The 24,447-nt window shown below is 41.5% G+C and overlaps 1 protein-coding gene across 1 annotated transcript; it reads right to left on the reverse strand.

The window, feature by feature from the left end:
- Positions 1-1,051: 1,051 nt before the first annotated feature.
- LOC136154376 (olfactory receptor 10H4-like) lies at positions 1,052-23,925 on the reverse strand. Its single transcript, XM_065916698.1, has 2 exons — positions 23,841-23,925; positions 1,052-2,013 (listed from the first exon to the last, which is right to left on the reverse strand). The coding sequence occupies exons 1-2, from the start codon at positions 23,923-23,925 to the stop codon at positions 1,052-1,054; spliced, it is 1,047 nt and encodes a 348-aa protein (XP_065772770.1).
- Positions 23,926-24,447: the final 522 nt, after the last annotated feature.

The following is a 24,447-nucleotide window of genomic DNA, read 5'->3' on the forward strand; positions in this document are numbered from 1 at the left end:
AAATTGACAAAAGTTTACTAGACTACTTAAGAGCAAAAAGAAGGCTCAAATAAAATCAGAAATGTAAATGGAGACATTAAAACTGATACCATAGAAATGCAAAAAATCAGAAGAGATTATTATGAACAATTATACACCAACAAATTGTACAACCTAGAAGAGATGATAAATTCCTCCAAACATAAAACCTACCAAGACTGCCTCATGAGAATTAGAAAATGTGAACACATCAATAACAAGTAAAGAAATTGAACGAGCAATCAAAAATTTTGAAACAAAGAAAAGCCCAGAACCAAATGATTTCATAGGTAAATGTTACCAAAGGATCAATGCCAATTATTTTCAAACTTTTCCAAAAAGTTGAAGAAGAGGGGATACTTCCAAACTCATTAACAATGCCAGCTTTGCCATTGTACCAAAGTCAGATAACAACAATACTAAAACAGAAAATTACTGCCCAATATCCTTGATAAATATAAATTCAAGTAATCTCAACAAAATACTAGCAAGCCAAGTTCAGAAGCACATTAAAAGAATCATAAACCAAGGGAGAGAGGCCAAGATGAAGGAGCAAATCATTTTTTCTTGGAGACAAATACTTTATTTTCTTTTGTGCATTTCTTATGATTTAAATAATAATGATGATAAAACACTAGACATGGTGCTTGACATATGGAAAAGATCCAATTCTGGTGGCATTTCTCTTAATGTTTTGTTTATTTTATTCTTATTTTGGGGGATGGGAAAATAAAATCTTCTCTTGCTAATCCATTAAAAAAAATCATGTGCATCAGGGTCCTGACACTTCCATGTGGTGCTTCCTACCTGCCTATAGATAGAGAACACATTCTTAGGCACAGATAATGAAATGGAGTTAATCTCATTGGGTATAAATAGGAGACTAGGATGGCTTGAGATAATGCAAGAGGGAGAAAAATTTGAGACAAATAAAGCTAGTATGCACCAAACTTCTATGGAGTGTGGGTATTTTACAGATCAGAATCATTAAAAAAAAGTATTATAATTTCCAACCCTTCTTTCAAACTTGCCATCAGGAACTTAGGGGACAGAAGGTTCTGCGGAAGCTTCTCTGTATGGCATTCTTCAGCTCTTTATTCCTGAGGCTGAAAATGATGGGGCTAAGAAAGGGGGTGAAGACTGTGTAGGTGGTGGCCAGCAGAGTGTTATTGTCCATGGAATGGGCGCCTTTGGGCTTGAGGTAGATGAGGGAGGCAAAACCGTAGTGCACGACCACTATGGTGAGGTGGGAGACACAGGTGGAGAAGGTCTTGTGCCGGCCCTCAGCAGAGGGGATCCTCAAGATGGCAGCCACGATGAAGACATAGGAGAGGACGATGAGGAATAAGCACCCCAGCAGGGTCGTGACACAAACCATGATCACAACCACGGTGACAGAGGCTGTCTCTTTCCCACAGGCCAACTTCAAGAGGGAAAGCACATGGCAGAAAAAATGGTGGATCTCATTAGACCCACAGAAGGTGAGGTGAAAAATGATCAATGTCACCATCATCCCCATGACTGAGCCACCGGCCCAGCAGCAGGACACAAGGCGGGCACAGTCACGGGTGCTCATGAGCGTGTTGTAGCGCAGGGAGTGGCAGATAGCCACGTAGCGGTCATAGCCCATGATCATGAGCAGGAAGGAGTGGGTGAAGCCAAACGTAAAGGAGAAGAACATCTGGCTGGCACAGGCCACAAAGGTGATGGAATAATGGGTGGAGAGCATGTGAACCAGCATATAAGGAGTGATGGCAACAGTGAACAGGATCTCGGAGATGGAGAGGGCACACAGGAAGAGGTACATGGGGCTGTGGAGGCTGTGCTCCCTCCAGATGGTGCCCATGATGAGCAGGTTCCCCAGCAGCGTGAACAGGTACATTAGCAGGTACAGCAGGAAGAAGGCAGGCAGCAGATGCTGAGGGAAGTTGGAGAAGCCGATGAGGATGAATTCAGACATCATGCTATAGTTTTGATTAGACAAGAATGCTGCATCTGGTGAGATCAGAAACAGAATGAAAACACAATGGTTAAAACAGATTGATCACATGCAGAGGACGGAAGAACTAGTTAAATGACACCACAAGGAAGCAATCAGACAAATTCAAGGTGAATCATTCCACAGAACAATTGGTCTGGTCTCATCAATAAGCCAGGATCAAGAAAAGGATAAGGAGAAATTCAGGGGACATAGCAATAATATGCAATATTGGGTACAAGATCAGATACTGATTTAGATAAGCTAGTTGTATTTTTAAGGAAATAGAGAAGATTTTGATTGTGGTATGGATAAATGATGAAGTACAAATAATATTAAAAGATTATTATTAATTAATTTTTGGTTTCCCTGGTGGTTCAGATGTTAAAGAATATGCCTGCAGTATGGGAGACCTGGGTTTGATCCCTGGGTTGGGAAGATCCCCTTGAGGGGAGCATGGCAACCCACTCCATAATTCTTGCCTGGAGAATACCCATGGGCAGAGGAGCCTGGTGGGCTACAATCCATGGGGTCACAAAGAGTCAGCCATGACAGAGTGACTAAGCAGAGTACACACTAATTAATCTATTAATATTTTGTTTGGTCTTATTTTTTTGGCTGTGAAGGTAAATATTAGTAGGTTAAAATGAAAAATAAAAAGTGATGAAAGTAGAAATGACAAATTTAAAGTTCCAGCAAATAAGATTGGAGCCATGTTTTTGTTAGACTCAGCAAACAATCTTTATCAGATTCACTATTCCAAGCATGGAAAAACATACAGGTATTCTCCTCAGTGGGACTTACAAAGACCATGGTGCAAAACTTTCAGTTTTATTTGAAAATCATGGATATTGGTAAATTTCTTCATTCCCCCTTTCTTCCTCCTACTCCTGATAAATAAATAGTGATTATTAGTTTTCTGTAAGTCTTTCTTTGTTTTGACATCCATATTTCTGTACACTCTATTTATTCATGGATATCTAAAAGAACATGTGACTAAATACGTAATTCAAAAATTAAAAAAATAAAGGCATACTGAAATTTTAAAAATTCACACACATGCACACACCAAGGGACAAAGGAATATTTCGTGAAGGTTAAAAGAACATTGTATCAACCTACATGTATATAATTAGCCTGTATAAAAATATACACTTGAATGTTAGAAATTAATATTCAACACAACTTCAGTGAAATAATTATAAAATAGAAATTGATAATCAATACTAGACATATAAGAAATGGAAGTTGGAAATTTTAACAGAGTTCAGAAATGTAATTTGGGTATTATTAATTATAATGCATTGTAATATTCAGACATTAGCTCCTATATATATTTAAGCTCTTCACAAAACAATATTAAACATGTTTTTTCAAGTACATAGGGGACTTTATAACAAAATTTTACCTTATTTTCAGACATAGAGAAATCCTCCATCTACTTCAAAGTATAAATAATATATAGATTATAATACACTAAAGTTGGAAATCATTGGAAAAGGAATAGCTTTCCAAATCCATAAGTTAGAGGGATGTAGTATTAACCTCTTGCTTCAGTAGTAAGTCATAAAATAAATGAAGAGATATTTATAAAAAATAATTTAAGCATAAAATGTCAATTAACAAAAAAACTAAAACATACCTTGAGGGGAATATGTAATTTTATATATTAAGAAATATATATATAAAGAAACTTTACCCAAAAAAGTATGCTTACTACAACTAAAATCAAGTGATGAAAATTAATAAGATAGAAACAGGAGAAAATGCCAATGAGAAAGCATAAAATTAAAACTGGGAGACAATCACAGAAATATGGATATTTAAAATGAATAAAAATGGTAAGAAAAATATGTTAAGAAATTGAAGTAAAAGATGAATAAATTCTCAGAAACATAAAATTCCAAAACTGGTGCAAAAAGAAAAATAGAGACCCCGGGTATTCAAAAACATTCTAAAGAAATTGAAATGTTAAAAATCTTCCCCTTCCTATAACTATCAGCCCCAGTGGGTTCATGAATGTGCACTCATATACCTTTTAGGAACAACTGATTAATAATCTTATACACGTTCTTCAAATAAAAGAAAAAATGGAAAAAATTGAAACTGTTGAGCTCATTTCATCAGGTTAATGCAACCTTGATTCTAAAACCGGGTAAAAATGTTATAAGAAATGACAGTTACTTGCTCACTTTACTTATCAATTTTTGATTTTGAAATCTATGACATTACCTAATCAATGAAATGATGTGTTAAAATTAGTAAACTATGATCAAGTGGTGTTGATTTATCCAATGAATGACAAAATGGTTTAGCATCATGTGGTTCACATAAATAAATTGAAAAAAATAATGTAAGTATTCTGACCAAGAAAAAATGCATTTTCTTAAATTCAACTTCTATTTCTGATATTTTAAATGTCCATGTAATGATTGCCTGTAATGTGGGAGACCCGAGTTCTATCCCTGGTCAGGAAGATCTCCTGGAGAAGAGAATGGCAACCCACTCCAGTATTCTTGCCTGGAGAATCCTATGGACAGAGAAGCCTGCAGGCTACAGTCCATGGGGTCGCTAAGAGTCAGACAGGATTGAGCAACTAACACTTTCTTACCTTAATTTGGTTGTTCAACATAATGATTTCACATATGTTTGTCTATTTATGATTTTTTAAAGCCCCTTTGCAACATGAAACAGAAGGGGACTTTCTTAGCTAGACAAAGAATACATCCTACAAAACTAGCAAATAGTATATTATGTGGGGACCTTTACATACATTATTTTATAATCAGGAAGAAGACAAGGATACTCACTGTCTCTGCTGGTCTTTAACATGGAACTGAAAGTCATGAGTGGGGCTACAAGGAAAGAGAGGAAGCAGATACAGAAAGATTGAAGTGATAAGAACTGATCACCTGTTTGGAAAGATTAGAGAATCAAGATGTAATAAGTTAGAATTAGGAGAGTGCAGTGATGCAGAAGGCAAGATTAATTTCCCCAAACCACGGTATTTCTTGTGCCCTTAAATCAGTAGTTATCATCAAAATTTAGATTTTAAGTAAAAAGTAAGACAACAGTCTGAATTGACACAGATGATATAGAAACAGTTCTCAAGCATTTTGGCCTCAGGATACCTTTATGCTAAAAAATTACTGAGGCTCCTAAAAGGCATTTGTTTAGGTGGAATGTAACTATCAATTTTTACCATATTAGATATTAAAACTAAAATCTTTAAAAATATTCAGTAATTCAGTTCAGTTCAGTCGCTCAGTCGTGTCTGACTCTGCGACCCAGAGACATTATTTTGTCAACAAAGGTCCATCTAGTCAAGGCTATGATTTTTCCAGTAGTCATGTATGAATGTGAGAGCTGGACTATAAAGAAAGCTGAGTGCCAAAGAATTGATGCTTTTGAACTGTAGTGTTGGAGAAGACTCTTGAGAGTCCCTTGGACTGCAAGGAGATCCAATCAGTCCATCCTAAAGGAAATCAGTCCGAATATTCATTGGAAGGACTGATGCTGAAGCTGAAACTGCAATACTTCAGCCACCTGATTCGAAGAGCTGACTCATTACAAAAGACCCTGATGATGGGAAAGATTGAGGGTGGGAGGAGAAGGGGATGACAGAGGATGAGATGGCTGGATGGCATCACCAACTCAATGGACATGGGTTTGGGTGGACTCCGGGATTAGTGATGGACAAGGAGGCCTGGCATGCTGCGGTTCATGGGGTCACAAAGAGTCGGACATGACTGAGCGACTGAACTGAGACTGCTGCATGCCAGGCCTCCCTGTCCATCACCAACTCCTGGAGTTTGGTCAAACTCGTGTCCTTCTAGTCGGTGATGCCATCCAACCTCATCCTCTGTTGTCCCCTTCTCCTCCCACCCTCAATCTTTCCCAGCATCAGGGTCTTTTCCAATGAGTCAGTTCTTCGCATCAGGTGGCCAAAGGATCACAGTTTCAGCTTCAGCATCAGTCCTTCCAATGAATATTAACGACTGATTTCTTTAGGATGGACTGGTTGGATCTCCTTGCAGGCCAAGGGACTCTCAAGAGTCTTTTCCAACACCACAGTTCAAAAGCATCAATTCTCTGGCACTCAACTTTCTCTATAGTCCAGCTCTCACATCTATACATGACTACTGGAAAAACCATAACTTTGACTACATGGACCTTTGTCTGCATTCAGTAATTAGTACACTTTAAAAGCAATAATAAATCTATTGCATGTTAACATTAGTAAGATATTTATACAAGGTTGATTACAATGTTCAAAAACATTTAGTGAGAAGAGTGGTCTTTTACTGTGTGTTTGAAAATATATCTAATGTCTGCCTTGATAGAAAACAACCTAATGCTCATATCTATTTCTTCATTTAGTCTGTGGTAACATATTGTTTGAACTTCCCTGGTGGCTCAGACAGTTATTGGGCTTCCCTGGTGGCTCAGATGGGAAAAAAATCTGCCTTCAGTGCAGGAGACCTGGATTCGATCCCTGGGTCAGGAAGATCCCCTGGAGAAGGGGATGGCTCCCCACTCCAGTATTCTTGCCTGGAGAATTCCATGGAAAGAGGAGCCTTGCAGTGTTTTAGTTGAAGTATATGATTAAAACACATCCACACATGTAATTGGTAAAATAAGGACCTAATGACCTAAAGACTCCAGGAAATGTCTTTGGGATCCCTAGGAATTCTCACCTTGCTTTGAAAAGCACTGTGATTATAATATCTAGAAATTAACATGAAATATGCAATATATCCAAAGACTTTAAAGCATTAATAACAATGTAGAAGGTGATCTGAATATTTGAAAACAGTCTACTCCCCTGAATGAGTTGAGCTAATATTATCATGATGTCAATTTTTCCTAAATTATGTTACACTAGCAATTCCAGGGAATTGATTGTGAATGTGATAAAACTTGCCTAAAATTCCTTATGAGAATTAAATCAATATAAAACTATAACAAACTTTTAAAAATCGAGTAAACAGGAGAGGTATATCCTCCTGGATAATGAGACACATTATAGAGTCATAGTCATTTTTTAAAGTGTGATCCTGGATTAAATAGACACGGATTAAATTGATTCTATATCTAAGAAAATACCTCTGTATGGTTCCAAACTTAATGTATATAAAGGTGGGAGCACTAATCAATGGGAAAATGTAAGATTGCTTGCTACCTTCTGGTGGGGAAAAATGTTCATTTTAGGAAGCAAAGTAAATCTGAATATCTGCCCAAGAACACATGCAAAAGTGGAATTCAGACAGATTCAAGACACAACTATGAAATACCAACTATACATCTAATAGGATAGAGTACAAGAGCATTGAGGAGACATGGCAACCCACTCCAGTATTCTTGCCGTATTCTTGCTTGGAGAATCCCATGGACAGAGGAGCCTGGTGGTGGCAGTCCTTGGGGTTGCAAAGAGTCAGACAGGACTGAAGCGACTTAGCATGCACGCCCTCAAGAGAGTTACTTTTTTGATTTTAAAAAGCACAAAATTTGAGGTGATTAAAAAAGAAAGACACGGAAACATCAACATTGAGGACTTTTGTCCCACAAAGGAAATTATGGGTAAAGTTATCAGGCAGATGAAACTTTGTGAAAAATAATTTTCACTGTGGGAAACTGTTGATGGAATGCTATCTAGAAAAATGAACAAAGAGTAAGAATCAGTACAGGTATGAGCAGAGAAATCGGAAAGAGTTACATAGGCAAATGGAAAAATGCCCAGTAAAAAGGAACATGGGGAAGGAGGAAGGTAGGAAGAGAGGGAGGGGTGATGGAATTTCATCATGTAACTATTCAGTTCCCCAAATTAGAAAATGCTGCGTTGACTGGATTATGGGGAGAAAGGAATACTCTTGTAATGCTGGCGAGAATGTAGAATGATGAAAATTCAGGATATACATGCTCTGTACACCAGCAAATTTGGTCCTAAGTGCTTGTGTTGATTTCTCAAACCTATTTATAGGGGAGCATTTAAGAGTTTGTCCCTTGTAGCATTGCTGTAGTGGGGGAATTGGGGAGAGGGGAGGTAAAAATTGGATGCAAACATTGGAGCATCAAACAGGTGTTAGATATACACATAGCAGTATAAAGCAATTTAAAAAATAATATTGAGTGAATGAAGCAAGGACCAGGATGAACTCTCTACCACAATCCCTTTTGGGCACATTAAAAATTTAGTACATGAAACTACTCTGTATTAAACCAGAATAGTGAATGCATGTCATCACATACTTGTCAAACTCACTGAATGTACAGAGAAGGAGTGAAGCTTAATGTGAACTTGGATTTTGGTTAATTATAATGTATCTCTATTGGTTGATCAATTGTAAAAAATGGACCACACGATGCAAGATGTAAAAATAGAGAAAACTGTGTGCTGGCAGAGGAAGTTAAGTGGGAACCTGCTACACTATCTGATCAGTATTTCTATAAACCTAAACTCCTATAATAAAATGAAGTCCATTAATTTAAGAAATTAAAAAATTAATTTAAAGGATATACACAAACTTGTCAAAATGTATATAAATCAAAGGGTACTCATGAAGTATTTTTAAGTGTTTGTTGAAACAAAAAGGCAATGGGATGAAAGAAAGGGAATTAATTCATGAAATATGAGGAGGACCTCACACAAACCAATGATGATCAAAATCCATAAACTAGAAATATCATTGCTCAAACCTCTGCACCTGCCATAAAGTTAGTAGACAATTTTATGAATAATTTGAGCCACATTGCTACCCAGAGCTCCTGAACTCCTGGCTCTGAGACAGACCTCCCATCCCTGACATAACAACCCTTAGCCATTTCATTAAGACATCGTCTCTAAGAATCCTGCACAGTAGCGGTCATCTGGAACTTGGAGGACACAGAATCATCTGGACAGTGAGGAACTTGGCAGGAGTTGGGGGTGCTCCTTATGAGGAAGACTGCATTTGGGACATGAAAAACACATCTTCTGACCACCTAATTAAGCTCCCCACCCAGAAGCCATGACACTGGCATCAACTGCCTTCCATGCTTCATCCCTCCCTTCATTCAGCATTCTCTTTTCCTACCAAGTGGTTCTGGGTTTCTCCAGCTCCTCTGCATCCTTATGGCACCATCTCCCTTTTCCTAGACCACTGACCCAGGTTCCTCCCATGTCTCCTTCTCTTGTCCCACTCTACTCTGACTTCTAGAGTGAATTTTCTGAAATATGCACAGGGTCTGCAGTCATCAGGCACAGGGTTCAAATTCAAAGAACTTTGCAGTGTTGGTCCACCCCTCCCCAACTGACAGTACACAGAGAGCTGCCTTCAGTGGGTCCATGAAATTCACCCAAGGGCTTAGGTGCTGGTGCTCAGTTGCGTCTGACACTTTGCAACCCTTGGACTGTAGCCGGCCAAGTTCTTCTGTCCATGGGATTTTTCAGGCAAGAATACTGGAGTTGGTTGCCATTTCCTTCTCCAGGGGATCTTCTCTACCCAGGGATCAAACCTGCATCTCCTGTGGCTCCTGCATTGCAGGCAGCTTCTTTATCTGCTAAGCCATCGGGGAAGTCCACATAAGGGCTTAAAGTTTACCTAAGAAATGTAGTTATTGCTGGCTGACAGACTGTGTTCCTCTTTCTGATCTGGTTTGTTGTCATCCTTCTATAGTTGGTACATCACCAGCTGACCCCATTCTAAACTCTTGGTCTCTGACCCCAGTGGAGGACTTGGTCCCTCTGGTAACCACACAACATAGCTACCCCCAGGAGGCTGATTCAACCTCCACTCTCTTCTCCAGCCCCTACCTCACTCCTGCAGTCTACCTCTCCACCTCCTGCGTGGTGGAACACCACGGTTATTCAGGCTGGCCTCCCCCATCTTCTCTAATAGGTGGACAGAATTCTGTCTCCTTTGCACTGGTGCTGAGCAAACATCAGACACATCACAGGAGTGAAGCCGGCTCACACTTCTGTCTCCTCCAGAGCTCCCCCTCCAGGTTAGCAGGGAACACTCTGGGCCAGAGCAGGACAGAGCAACAAAGACAAAATAACCTAGAGCAGGATTTCTCAGCTTTAGCACTAGTGATGTTTGTTTCTGTTTTGCACACTTTAAACTTCTTATTTTGTATTGGGGTATAGCCAATTAACAATGTTGTGGTAATTTCGGGGGAACTGCAAATGAATTCAGCCATGCACATACATGTATCCATTCTCCCCCAAGGGCTTCCTTGGTGGTTTAGATGGTAAAGAATCAGCCCACAGTACGGGAGACCCAGGTTCAGTCCCTGGGTTGGGAAGATCCCCTGGAGAAGGAAATGGCTACACACTCCAGTATCCTTGCCTGGAGAATTCCATGGAGAGAGAAGCCTGGTGGGCTACAGGTAGCATCCGCTCCCCACCATAAATTCTGATGACCAAAGAGCTTCAGATTTGTCCAGATGTCCACCATGGGGCAGAATCATCCTGGGTTGACAACTGCTGACCTAGAAGCTGCAAAGGACACTTAAGCTAAGCAAGAAGAAGGGAATGCCCAGAATGGTCAAAATGAGGAGACCCCGAGCAGCTTTCCAAGATCAAGCTCCTCTCTTACTGCTTTTTTCCCCAGCCCCAATCTCATCCCCAGGCTGAGAAGCACTGCTCACAATGGTAGATTCTGCTTCCGTAGCTTTCTGTCCTGGTTTCCTTCTGCCTGGGCTGCCTCTTCCAAGAAATGGTCAGTAGGGGTGAGCAGAAGCTCTCCTTCTTGTTGCTGTCGGCAGCATCCACAGGCAGGTGTGGAGTGAGACCTAGAAGCTCCCCAACGTGATATGCAGCGTGCTTTATCCCTGCTGCAGCCTCCAGCAGGCTGTTCCCAAGAGCATCTTCATGGAACCAACTGCAAGGGCAGTCCTCAGGGTCTGGAAAGGCTGAGCGGGACCTCAGTGGGAGCTTCTGGGATCTTCAGTCTTAACTATTCACACACAACAGATTCCCTGCTGCCTCTCTCTGCCCAGTGTGATGGCAACTCCTGCTGAGGGTTCAGCACTCAGTCTTGGGGAATACGGGGCTGGGTACAGATGCCCTCAACCCCTTGGGGGTAAAGAAAGGGTCAGAGGGAAGTCAGGAACTGGAAGAGCCCAGAGTAAGAATCCATGGCTGTGCCTTTGGGTAAGACCAGTTGGAAAGCTATCCAGAATAAGAGTACTTTGGAGCTGGCTCTGAGGGAGTGGTTTTCTTGCGTAAGGTAAGTGCTCAATGTCTTCTAGACACACTGGAAAGCCCCACCTCTCCTCTCCATCTAGCTCTGCCCTATCCCTGTTGTCCTGGTGATCCAGGTCGGAAAGTCTTGTTACAGAGTCCAAGTGTGCTCTGGACTATCGCCGCAAATAAGCCGATGAATCCGAGAGATGGGGTGTTGAGACAAGGAAGCGATTTTAATTGGGAAGCCGGCAGACCCAGAAGATGGCCGTCTAGCACCTCAAAATAACCATCTTATTGGGGTCTGGATGCCAGGTTCTTTTACAGATTAGAGATGGGATGTGAAGAAGCAAAGTAAAAAGGCCATTAATCTTGTAAACTTCTCCTAGAATGACAAGCCTGTGGCAGGGGATGTGTTAATTTCTTCCTTCCTACCATCCACAGGTGGACAGGATTCTGAAAAAACGCACTTTAGTTTAACAGTCTGGCAGAGGGGCAGGATTCTCTGAGGCAAACCATTCTGTATGATTATAATAACAAAAGCAATGAAAGCAAGTCAAAGAAACAGTTCCAACGTGGAGTCAGAATTGGCTTCCTCCGTGCAGCAGTCTGACATTAGCATAAGACTCTTTATGCTAATATAAAACATAAACATAAAACATAACATATAAACATTTGATCTTTTGGTCTTTATCTCTGGTTCCTGTCTCTCAGTTCTGGAAACTGTTAGTATCTCAGGAGTGATCAAAGTGTCTTTTTTTATACTGATGAGATGACTAGTAACTGGAGGCCCCAAGGTAGCTTTCTGGGGATGGTCTCCAGAAAGATCAAGGCAAGATTAAAAGGTTGAAACTTTTACCCCAACTCCCTTAGACCTCCAGAACCAGAAGAAGAGCTGCAAATGAGTTAGGCAACAAAGGTCAAGGATTTAATCAATCATGACTCTGTGATAAAACCTTTATAGAAACTCCCTAAACAACAGGATTTAGAGAGTTTCTAGGAGACAGTTTCTAGGTGGTGAACATAGTAAGGTGCTAGGAAGGTGTGGTGAATCCGGAGAAGGATGGAAACTCTTCACTCCTTACCTTGGAATTTGTCCTATGCTTCCCTTCCATTTGTCTGTGCCTAAGTTGCATCTTCAATAACAAACTAGTACCTAGGTGGCCCGGTGGTAAAGAATCTGCCTAACAATGCAGGAGACACAGATTTGATCCCTGGGTCCAGAAGATCCCCTGGAGAAGGAAGTGGAAACCCACTCCCATATTTTTACCTGGAGAATCCCATGGACAGAGGAGCCTAGCAGGCTCTTTGTGATCCTATAAATTGTAGGAATTCTGACACCAACTCCAGGTGGTTGCATGTGCATGTGTGTGCTCAGTCCCTCAGCTGTGTCTGATTCTTTGCAAGCCTATGGACTGTCACCCACCAGACTCCTCTGTCCATGGGATTTTCCAGGCAAGAAGACTGGAGTGGGTTGCCATTTCCTACTCCAGGAGATCTTCCCAATCCAGGGATTGAACCCCTGTCTCAGTGTCAGAATTGAACTATAGGACACCATTGGTGTCCAGAGCATTTGGAGAACGGATCCTTAGTGTAGAGATAGAAGCCACACATTTAATGTCATGTGTTCAGCAACACTGTCTGCTCAACCTCTGTAATCAGCCTCAACTCATGCAGGATGCCCTCAGCTATCTCCCCTCCACCTCTCTACACCACTCTCTACATCTCCCCACATCCACTCCTGCCCCCAGCAGCTTACTCCCCTCATAGCATTCAGAAAGAGCTCTCCACAAAGAAGAATGTGATACTGCTGCTTGTGCTGGAAACCAACCGCTTGGTACAAACACCTTGGAAAACTGACTGGCAGTATCTATTGCAGGTGAATTGTAGATCTTTGCTATGATTGAGTAATCTAGGTACAGACTCAAGAGAACAACATACAAGTATCATTCACTAAAGGACATGTTCAGCAATGCCATTCATAGGAACCCCAGAGTGTAAACAACCCAAACGTCTATGAATATGTTCTTATCATAGAGTATCGTACAACTATTTTTTTGTAAGTGTATTTAAAATATTTACAAGCAAAGCAGGGGTTTGATATATTTATATATTAGAAAACAATCACTGAAATAAGATCAGTTACCATGTGTTAGCTCTTCATATTTTCTTTTAGCCTCTCCACATGCTTTGTAATCCACTGGGCTTCCCAGATGGCACTAGGGGTAAGGAATCCACTTACCAGTGCAGGAGATGCAAGAGACATGGGTTTGATCCCTGGATAGGAAAGATCCTCTGGAAAGAAATGGCAACCCACTCCAGTATTCTTGCCTGGAAAATTCCAATAGAGGAGCCTGGCAGACACCCCCTGGTCCATGGGGTCACAAGGAGTGGGACATGACTGATTGACTGTACACAGCACACACAACACACAGTCTCTGAATTACCAATTACTTAACTTTCTAGTATTAAATGGTAGAGTGAAACTACTATGTTTATGAAAAAGCAGAGCATCTAAGCTTACTTCTCTCATGTACCTGATTTGATTCTCATTTCTCAGAGCAGCTGAGATGAGGAAAGACCACTTTTCATGTAAACATTTAAAGTTCAAGCCAAATAAATAAATAAAATAAAAATTTATGGACCCCTATTGCCATAGAAACAAGCTCTTCAAGGGGAACTCAGCATCTTGCATGTTGTTGTTGTTGTTGTTTAGTCGCTCAGTTACATCTGACTCTCTGCAACCCCACGGACTGCAGCACATCACCTGCTTCATATTCTAGAAACCCCCAGTTACATCTAACCCTTTAGGGTTCACCAGACATATCATTGTGCCCAAAAGCACCAGGCCTATGTCACTTTTAACCTTTGTGATTGCTGTCTCTTCTTCCTAGAAACTCCTCTCCCACCTGAGTGCCTCACCTGGATCACACCTCCTTATTCAGGTCTCACATTAGACCTCATTGCCATCCAGAAACCTTTGTTAAGCCACAGACTAGTCTTTGATCTACTGTTAGCTCTCACAGGTTCTTCGGCTTTCCTCATCACACCTTGCGCCACTCTGTGTTGTCACCTTTGGTTACACGACAGCTTCCCCACCGGGCCATAAGACGATGAGTGTTGAAAGTGAAAGTGCTAGTGACTCAGTCGTGTCTGACTCCGTGACTCCATGGACCATAGCCCTCCAGGCTCCTCTGTCCATGGGATTTCTCAAGCGAGAATACTGGCGTGGGCTGCATTTCCTCCTCCAGATTGGGATCTTCCCAGTCCAGGGGTCGAACCCTGGTCTCTTGCATTGCAGGTGGATTCTTTACCATCTGAATCATCAGGTCAGCTCTGTCCTTGGTTATTGCTGGATACTAGTGCCTAAAATGTTTCCATATTAAATAATTATTTAATAAGCTTTGTGACGACATAAATAAGGGCAAGTGCTGTAAATGTTGCAGAACAAATTCTGACTTCACATTAGAACTGTTTCTTTGACTTGTTTTTCATTGCTTTTGTTATTATAATCATGCACAATGACCTGCCTCAGTGAATCCTGCCCCTATGCCCGACTGTTAAAGTGCCTTTGTTCAGAATCCTGTCCACCTGTAGATGGCAGGAAGGAAGATATTAACACACCCCTTGCCTGAGGCTTGCCATTGTAGGAGATGTTTGCAAGATTAATGACCTTTTTACCTTGTCTCCTCCCCTCTGCTCATCTCTGATCTATAAAAGAACCTGACATCCAGGCTGTGTAGAATGGTGATAATGAGATATTAGCCTGTCATCTTCTTGGTTATTTCAACTGGAGAATTTTGATGGGCAAGGAAGAGATCCCCAAGCAATGTTCTGATAGCATTTAAAGCAGAGGGAATAGTTTGAGCAAAGGCATGCAGGTGTGCTGAGCATGGAAGGAGAGAGATTACCAATGGCTTGAAGGGCCACAAAGAATAATTGCTCTGGGCCCCACAAAGAAGCAGGTAAAGTGCACAGACAGTTAGAAGGTAGAATTAGATCCCTGCATGGTTTTTAGGGGAAGCACACTGACTGAAAAGGCCCAGCTTGGCCAAGCACCGTAGTAACCATCTGCACAAGTTATTTTACAAAAGGAGGTCCAAGTAAGGAACATGGAACTTATAAGCCACCACCAACAGGAAAGGTCAAAAGTTTGGAAAAGGTCAAAAGGAGACACCATATGTCTGATCATCTCCCAGAATCCTCCTCAATGGCACCCATCTTGGCTGAGCAATGTGTGAGTCAGCAGGAAGGATTCTTGAATCGAAATGATTGGCCAAAGACAACCTGGAAACTAGTTCCATCACCATAAAACCCAAGACTGTGAGCCATGTGGCAGGGCAGTTCTCCTGGGTTCTCTTACCCTACTGCCCTCTGCCTAGGTGCCCTTATCCAATGAAGTCTTTGTCAGCATGTAAGTCTCCTCAGACAATTCATTTTTGAGTGTTAGATAAGATTCCACTTTTGGACACTGGATGGGATCCCACTTCTTGCAACATGGCCATCAGTTTCACCTAAGCTCTAGGTAATCCATGTTGTTCTGGATCTAAGAAATTTTGGAGAACATGACATGGCTCACATATGCATATTGACATCAGGTTTCCTCAGCTCAACAAAAATCAGAAAGGAGCTGGGATAGGGCCGTACATTCTGTCAACAAAAGAATTGCTGGGCTTCACAAACTCATTCTTCATTGATGTCTCTGGTACCCAGAAGTCAGAGAAGAAAGGGACCTATCATATAGTCTCAGGGATGGAGAAGAGATAGGTCAGGGGCAGGGGCTCTGCTTCTTCTCACAGATCCCCTTGTCCAGATGACGGTTATACAGGAAGTAATCCTAGTGACTATGGTGGAGCATCTTGATACAATCTTCAGATTCTTAGGTGTTGTTTGTTCCTAATGTTAACACATCTCTGAAAAGACACAGATAACTGTAGGCAGAAAGAAATATTCCCTTCTTGACTCCAGGATTACAGATATGATTTTGTCCCATCAAAGCAAAATTCTGGTCTCTCTGATAATTAAGATTCAAAAAGGAATCCTCAAGTCATAGCACATCCCAGAGCAGTCAATTTGTCAAGCTCACTAGCTTTGCAGGGGAAACTGAGACTCAGAAAGAGGAAGTAGTCAGGTGTAGATCCTGCTGTATGATCTGTGCAGTCTGTCATGGTGCCTCCTCTGAATGCCCAGCTCATGGTTGTCTTTCTTCTGGTGTGTGTGTGGTGTAATCACCTTAATTGTCTGCAACAGCCTGAAACGAAATCCTGGAACCAGCTTTGTGAAGTTGGACAAGTGACTTGTTTTTGCTGAACTTCAATTTCCCCTTTGGTGAAAGACCAATTTGTAAGGACATAAAGTCCTGTGAATGTACAATACACAGGATATATTAGGTCCTTAGTCTGTCAAGTCCAGGGCACTAAGACTCTTTGGGGAGATGTGATAACTTATGACAACCTCCAATAAGAGTTGAGTGCCCTGGCTGTAGACACACACACATGCTTTTCAGACTAGCTCCAGCTGTGTGACCTTGCACATTATCGAATTTACCTAACCTCAGTTTCCTTTGGTGGAACACAGTGGTAAAAAAGAACTGCACCTCATAGTTTGTTGTGATGATTCAAGGAGTTAATGTGTGAACAACGCTTGACACATAGGAAGTACTCACAGAAGAAGTACTCACAGAAGAAGTTCTAGGAGTATGATCACAGGGCATTGTACTCTGTCTTCCTTCCCAGAGAAATATATCTAGCCTTCAACACATCTTGAGGACCAGGCTCTGAAATAGTCACAGGACCACAGAGATGAATTAGGTACCATTTTTTTCTTTTCACACACTCCCACTTTGTCAGAGGACCAGACTCATGAGAATAAAATCACACTAAGGGTGGTGTGCTAGGAGACGTTGAAAAATAATGAAGAAGGAGTATTTTATTGGCAGCATAAGGCATCAGTAGGGGCTCTCCAAGAGGATGAAGAAAAAATGAAGCCACCAAGAAGAACTCCAAATAAAAGTAAAAAGGTATGAGAGTGCAGAGTATGGGCTAAAGGAATAAGAGGAGGGGCCCTGAGGGAGGTGGGGTCCCTAAGCTTCCACTTCCCTTTCCTCATGCTCAGAGCTGAGAGATAAACCAGATTTAGCCTCTGTGAATGTTTGAGAGAGCTCCTGGCCTTAGATTTCACCTCACCAGCTTCATGAAGCCTTATTGGAAGACTGGGCTGCATCTTTGCAAACTCATTCTAGGTTCTGAGCCTGTCTTCAGCCATAGTAGCAGCTCTACTCTGGAGTCTGAGCTGCCCTATTACTACAGCATTATGCTGGGAGACTCTACTCAACCTTTGGAATCACTGACCACACCACCTTGCCTCCATAAATCTCACACATGACTTTAATTCAACATGGAGCCCACCATACAAGATATCCATATGGTTATTGTTCAGTTGTAAAGTCATGTCTGACTTTTTAGCAACCCCATGGACTGCAGCACAGCAGCCTCCTCTGTTCTCCAATATCTCCCAGAGTTTTCTCAGATTCATGTCCATTGAGTTGGTGATGCTATCCAATCATTTCAGCAACACCCTTCTCCTTTTGCCTTCAATCTTTCCCAGTATCAGGGTATTTTCCAATGAGTTGGCTCTTTGCATCAGGTGGCCAAAGTATTAGAGCTTCAGCTTCAGCATCAATCCATCCAATATTCAAGGCTGATTTCTCTAGGATTGACTGGTTTGATCTTTTTGCAGTCCAAGGGACTCTCAAGAGTCTTCTCCAACACCACAATTTGAAAGCATCAATTCTTCAATGCTCAGCCTTCTTTATGGTCTAATTCTCACATCTGTATATGACTACTGGAAAAACTGTAGCTTTGACTATATGGACCTTTGTTGGCAAAGTGATGTCTCTGCTTTTTAATATGCTGTCTAGGTTTGTCATAGCTTTCCTTCCAAGGAGCAAGTGTCTTTTAATTTCATGGTTGCAGTCACCATCTGCAGTGATTTTGGAGCCCAGGAAAATAAAATCTGCCACTGCTTCCACTTTCCCCCCTTCTATTTACATAAAGTGATGGCACTGGATGCCATGATCTTGGTTTTTTTAATAATGAGTTTCAAGCCAGCTTTTTCACTCTCCTCTTTTACCCTCATGAAGAGGCTCTTTAGTTCCTCTTCACTTTCTGTCAATAGAGCTGTATCATCTGATGAGGACCCAAGTTATTCTGTTTCACCAAGAACAATGAGACTCAAAGAAGAGAGTAGAACCAAGAACTGAAACCAGATGGGCTCGATCAGTGAGTGTCTGCCCTTCACTGTCCACTGGGCTGCATGTGGCAGTCAGATAATGGAGTGAAAGTGAAAGTCACTCAGTAATATCCAACTCTTTGTGACCCCATGGACTGTATAGGAAGTCTCCAGGCAAGAATACTGTAGTGGATAGCCTTTCCCTTCTCCAGGGGATCTTCCCAAACCAGGGATCGAACCCAGGGCTCCAACATTGCAGGCAGATTCTTTACCAGCTGAGCCACAAGGAAAGCCCAAGAATACTGGAGTGGGTAGACTATCCCTTCTCCAGCGGATCTTCCTGACCCAGGAATTGGATTAGGGTCTCCTGCATTGCAGGTGGGTTCTTTACCAACTGAGCTATCAGGAAAGCCCAGATAATGGGGTGCTGGCCTCCAATAGCCACTGCATATGGAACATCTAACGTGTTCATGCTTTATATAACTTTTTGATTCTAACATATATATACTAACATATTCATAACATAACATGCGAAAAGCTACTTGTAATAAAGAAGAGTAGTTTGCATTTTATGACTCCCTACCATCTTGAAGAGAGATTTGATATTGAAGGATAGTCCTTTTTAAAGATAACTGACAGCTGTGTGTAGGTTAGGAGAGAAGGAAGGAAGGAGGAGGAAGAGATGGAGATAGAGGGCAGTTTTATCTCTGGATGTGAAATAGTCAATAGAAAGAGAGACTGCCTTAAGAACTACTCAATACCTCAGTTGTTCTATTCTTAGAATGATTCTGTGTGTGTGTGTGTGTGTGTATGTGTGTTGAATAGTGCTGTTAGTCAAAGGTTACAAACTTTCAGTTATAAGAATAGTAAGTGCCCAACAGTGTGTCTACAGTCAATGTATTAACTTTAGCATATTATATTCATGCAATATATTACAGTGGTGTATTATATACTTGAAGTTTGCCAAAAGACTATGTCTTAAGTGTTCTTGCCATACAGAAAGTTAACTATGTGAGGCAAACGCTATGATGTTTTAATTATCTCGGTTGTGGTTGTGGTTTTCATTTCATAATGTATGTTAAATCATCACATTGCACACCTTAAAATGGGTTTAAAATAACTAAAAATTTAAGACCCCAAATAAGAAAAAGTAAAATGGTGTATCCATATGACATATAATTACATGCATGGTATTCAATACCAATGTCAGTTGACTATCACTTTGCAAGATGTAAGCTTTAGGGGAGGTGGGTCATAGAAGATCTTGCTGTGATTTATGTCGGAGAGTGTTTTGCCTATGTTCTCCTCTAGGAGTTTTATAGTTTCTGGTCTTACATTTAGATCTTTAATCCATTTTGAGTTTATTTTTGTGTATGGTGTTAGGAAGTGTTCTAGTTTCATTCTTTTACAAGTGGTTAACCAGTTTTCCCAGCACCACTTGTTAAAGAGATTGTCTTTTTTCCATTGTATATCCTTGCCTCCTTTGTCAAAGATAAGCTGTCCATAGGTTCGTGGATTTATCTCTGGGCTTTCTATTCTGTTCCATTGATCTATATTTCTGTCTTTGTGCCAGTACCATACTGTCTTGATGACTGTGGCTTTGTAGTAGAGTCTGAAGTCAGGCAGGTTGATTCCTCCAGTTCCATTCTTCTTTCTCAAGATTACTTTGGCTATTCGAGGTTTTTTGTATTTCCATACAAATTGTGAAATTATTTGTTCTAATTCTGTGAAAAATACCGTTGGTAGCTTGATAGGGATTGCATTGAATCTATAGATTGCTTTGGGTAGAATAGCCATTTTGACAATATTCTATGACCCACCTCCCAGAATATTGGAAATAAAAGCAAAAATAAACAAATGGGACTTAATGAAAATTAAAAGCTTTTGCACAACAAAGGAAACTATAAGTAAGGTGAAAAGACAGCCCTCAGATTGGGAGAAAATAATAACAAATGAGGAAACAGACAAAGGATTAATCTCAAAAATATACAAGCAACTCCTGAAGCTCAATTCCAGAAAAATAAACGACCCAATCAAAAAATGGGCCAAAGAACTAAACAGACATTTCTCCAAAGAAGACATACAGATGGCTAACAAACACATGAAAAGATGCTCAACATCACTCATCATCAGAGAAATGCAAATCAAAACCACAATGAGGTACCATTACACGCCAGTCAGGATGGCTGCTATCCAAAAGTCTACAAGCAATAAATGCTGGAGAGGGTGTGGAGAAAAGGGAACCCTCTTACACTGTTGGTGGGAATGCAAACTAGTACAGCCACTATGGAAAACAGTGTGGAGATTTCTTAAAAAACTGGAAATAGAACTGCCATATGACCCAGCAATACCACTTCTGGGCATACACACTGAGGAATCCAGATCTGAAAGAGACACGTGCACCCCAATGTTCATCGCAGCACTGTTTATAATAGCCAGGACATGGAAGCAACCTAGATGCCCATCAGCAGATGAATGGATAAGGAAGCTGTGGTACATATACACCATGGAATATTACTCAGCCGTTAAAAAGAATTCATTTGAATCAGTTCTAATGAGATGGATGAAACTGGAGCCCATTATACAGAGTGAAGTAAGTCAGAAAGATAAAGAACATTACAGTATACTAACACATATATACGGAATTTAGATAGATGGTGGCGATAACCCTATATGCAAAACAGAAAAAGAGACACAGAAATACAGAACAGACTTTTGAACTCTGGGGGAGAACGTGAGGGTGGGATGTTTTGAAAGAACAGCATGTATATTATCTATGGTGAAACGGACCACCAGCCCAGGTGGGATACATGAGTCAGGTGCTCGGGCCTGGTGCACTGGGAGGACCCTGAGGAGTCGGGTGGGGAGGGAGGTGGGAGGGGGGATCGGGATGGGGAATACATGTAACTATATGGCTGATTCATGTCAATGTATGACAAAACCCACTGAAATGTTGTAAAGTGATTGGCCTCCAACTAATAAAATAATATTAAAAAAAAAAAAAAAAAAAAAAAAGCTTTAGGGGAAGTTAAAAGAAAGGCACACTGGGCCTCACATCTTTGTAACATCCTATGAATCTATGATAATAGTAGATTCTCAAAATATTCACTGATTCAGTATTTGTGAATTTGTGTAACCAACCGATAACATGTACACCCATTCTGTACCCATGGAGCCATTCTATTTTTCACTTTGAGTACAGTATTTAATAAATTAAATGAAATATTCAACACTTCATTATAAAATAGGCTTTGTGTTAGATGATTTTACCCAACTGTAGGCTTCCCGGTTGGTACTAGTGCTGAAGAACCCACTTGCCAATGCAGGATACACAAGAGAGGAGCCTGGCAGGCTACAGTCAATAGGGTTGCAGAGTTGGACATGACCAAAGTAACTTAGCATGCATAGCCAATCAACAATGGTGTGTCAGTTTCAGGAGGACAGTGAAGTGACTCAGACATCTCCTCCCATCCACATAACTGCCACAAAACATTGAGTAGAGTTCCCCATGCTATACAGTAGGATCTTGTTGGTTATACATTTTAAATATAGCAGTGTGCACATGTCGACCCCAAACTCCCTTCTCCCCATCTGTCCCCCTGGCAGCCATAAGTTCATTCTCTAAGCCTGTGAATCTGTTTTTGTTTTGTAAACAAGTTCATTAAATAAGGTACTTTTAAACAGAAACACACATGATACAAGTTATATGTTGATCCATTGGCAAAAATGTTGTAATCAGAGGCTCACTGGAACCCAATCCTGTTTTTTCCCTGAGAGTCTTGGCTAAGTATTCATCTACTCAGGGTTTGTGGTCATTTTAAAGAACATAACTACTGTGTAAAGAATCATTCTGCCAATGCAGGAGACATAAGAGACATGGGTTTGATCCCTGGGGTTAGGAAGATCCCCTGGAAGAGGGCATGGCAACCCTCTCTGGTATCCTTGCCTGGAGAATCCCATGGACAGAGGAGTCTGGAGGGTTAGAGTCCATAAGGTTGCAAAGAGTTGGGCACAAATGAAGTGACTTAGCATGCGCACAGACACCATGAATAAGGAGAATCGACCGCATTTCCAAACAAATAGTAAAAAGGAAAAATGGTGCATTCATTCTCCAAACTGAAAACACCATGTAGCCTGATGAGACCAAATTGGTGAAGGAGTTTTCAAAGTATCTATTTAGTCATGCTTATGTGAATATATGTGATGTGCCCTGAGAACGCACTTCTTAGGGCTACAATTGTGGAGAAAGTAAATGATTTACCTCCTGAAATCACCACTGCATTGAGGCCAAAGTCTGAACTCAGTGGATTTCTGAGGACTTTGGCCCCAGCATTGTCCACTGACTCTACCATAAATTTTCCTAGAACTGCACTGTGGTCTAAGATGTTGTTTTTGTTTTATTTATTCTTGGCTGTACTGGGTCTTCATTGCTATATGCGGTCTTTCTCTAGCTGTGGCGAGTAGGGGCTACTCCCAGTTGCAGTGGATGGGCTTCTCATTGCTGTGGCTTCTCTTGTAGCGCTTGGGCTCTAGGGCACATGAGCTTCGGTTGCAGCTCACAGGCTCCAGAATGCAGGCTCAGTAGTTGTGACACACAGGCTTCACTGTCTCTCGGCACGTGAATCTTCCCAGATCAAACCCATGTCCCCAGCTTTGCAAGGTGAATTCTTAAACACAGGACCACCAAGGAAATCCACTATTCTGTTATTAACAGGAACGAAGCACCGATGCATGCTACATGACAGATGAGTCTCAAAAGTATTATGCTGAGTGAAAAAGCTAGACCCCTATATTGTATGATGCTGTTTATATGAGATGTTCAGATCAGGCAGATCCATAGGGGCAAACAGCAGATAAGTGGTTGCTGGGGGCTGGGGAGAGGAGGACTGCTAATGGGATGAGGTCTTCCATTTGGGGGGTGACGAAAATATTCTAGAACTAGGTAGAGATGTTGGTTAAATAACACTGCTGCATGCACTACATGCCGCCAAATTGTTCTCTTTAAAGCGGTTAGTTTTAAGTTATGTGAATTTCACCTTGAACATAAAACAAAGCCAAAAAGAGCTTAAAAAAATAAAATCATGACAGTACTCTTATTTTATGGATTTGTGTTTGTTCTCATGTCTCATGCATACAAAGGTCTGTAAAGATGCCCATCACATTCATCGTTGTGATCGCGTGGCTGGCCATTGCATGACTTCTTACCTTATTTGTAGCATCTCAATCATAATAAGAAGAAACATGTTTGTTTACTGATTTAAAAATATTTTAAAGGACACTGAATTGGGAAAATGATATGAATGGAGAAGAAATAGGGTAGAGAGACACACAAGGCAGGTTCCTCAGCCCCACTGGGTACTGTCAGAGCTGCTCTCCTGCCAAAGTCAGGAGCCAGGGCTCCAAATCCCAGCCTCTGCTCAAGCTGCTGAGAAGCTAAGGTAACTGACTCACCCTTGAAAGGCAGGGAGGGAGGGAAGGTGAGGACAATCCTCTGAGGTTGACTGATGATTCCCAGGGTCCCCAGGGGTCCCAGCATCCCTGTACCAGAGGGCAGATGCAGGGACAGTGGGACCACAGAGGGAGATGGCAGCAGGCAGGGGTAGAGGCAGCATAAATAATGGAGGTGAGGCTCAGTAAGCCCCCCACCTGACTGCTCAGGGTGGCAGCTTCCTTGCCTTGCACCCCTCACTCATACAGGCTTTACCTGCAGGAGAAGAGCAAACCAGAGCCTCCAGGTGAAGAAGCAGGTACAGAGCCTGGAGTCCCAGGTGAGTCTTCTTCGGTCCCTCCCACTTGACCAGGAGAGACCTAGGGAACCAGCAATCACAGACTCAGAGAAGGCACACTGCTTACAAAACCCTTCGTGTAATTTAAATCTATTGGGTGGAAAGTGAAGTCAGGGCTTCACTCTTGGCTTCAAAGTAATGTCATGATTGCTTTGCAGGTGAGGAAACAGAGGTGCCGTGATGAAAGCTATACCACTCTACCCAAAACACTCATCTGACTTTTACCTGCTCTCCCCTATCTGTTTCAGCCAAAAACCAATGGTGAACTGAGT

Source organism: Muntiacus reevesi, chromosome 1, assembly GCF_963930625.1.
Source record: "Muntiacus reevesi chromosome 1, mMunRee1.1, whole genome shotgun sequence".
In the NCBI taxonomy this organism is placed as follows: domain Eukaryota; kingdom Metazoa; phylum Chordata; class Mammalia; order Artiodactyla; family Cervidae; genus Muntiacus; species Muntiacus reevesi.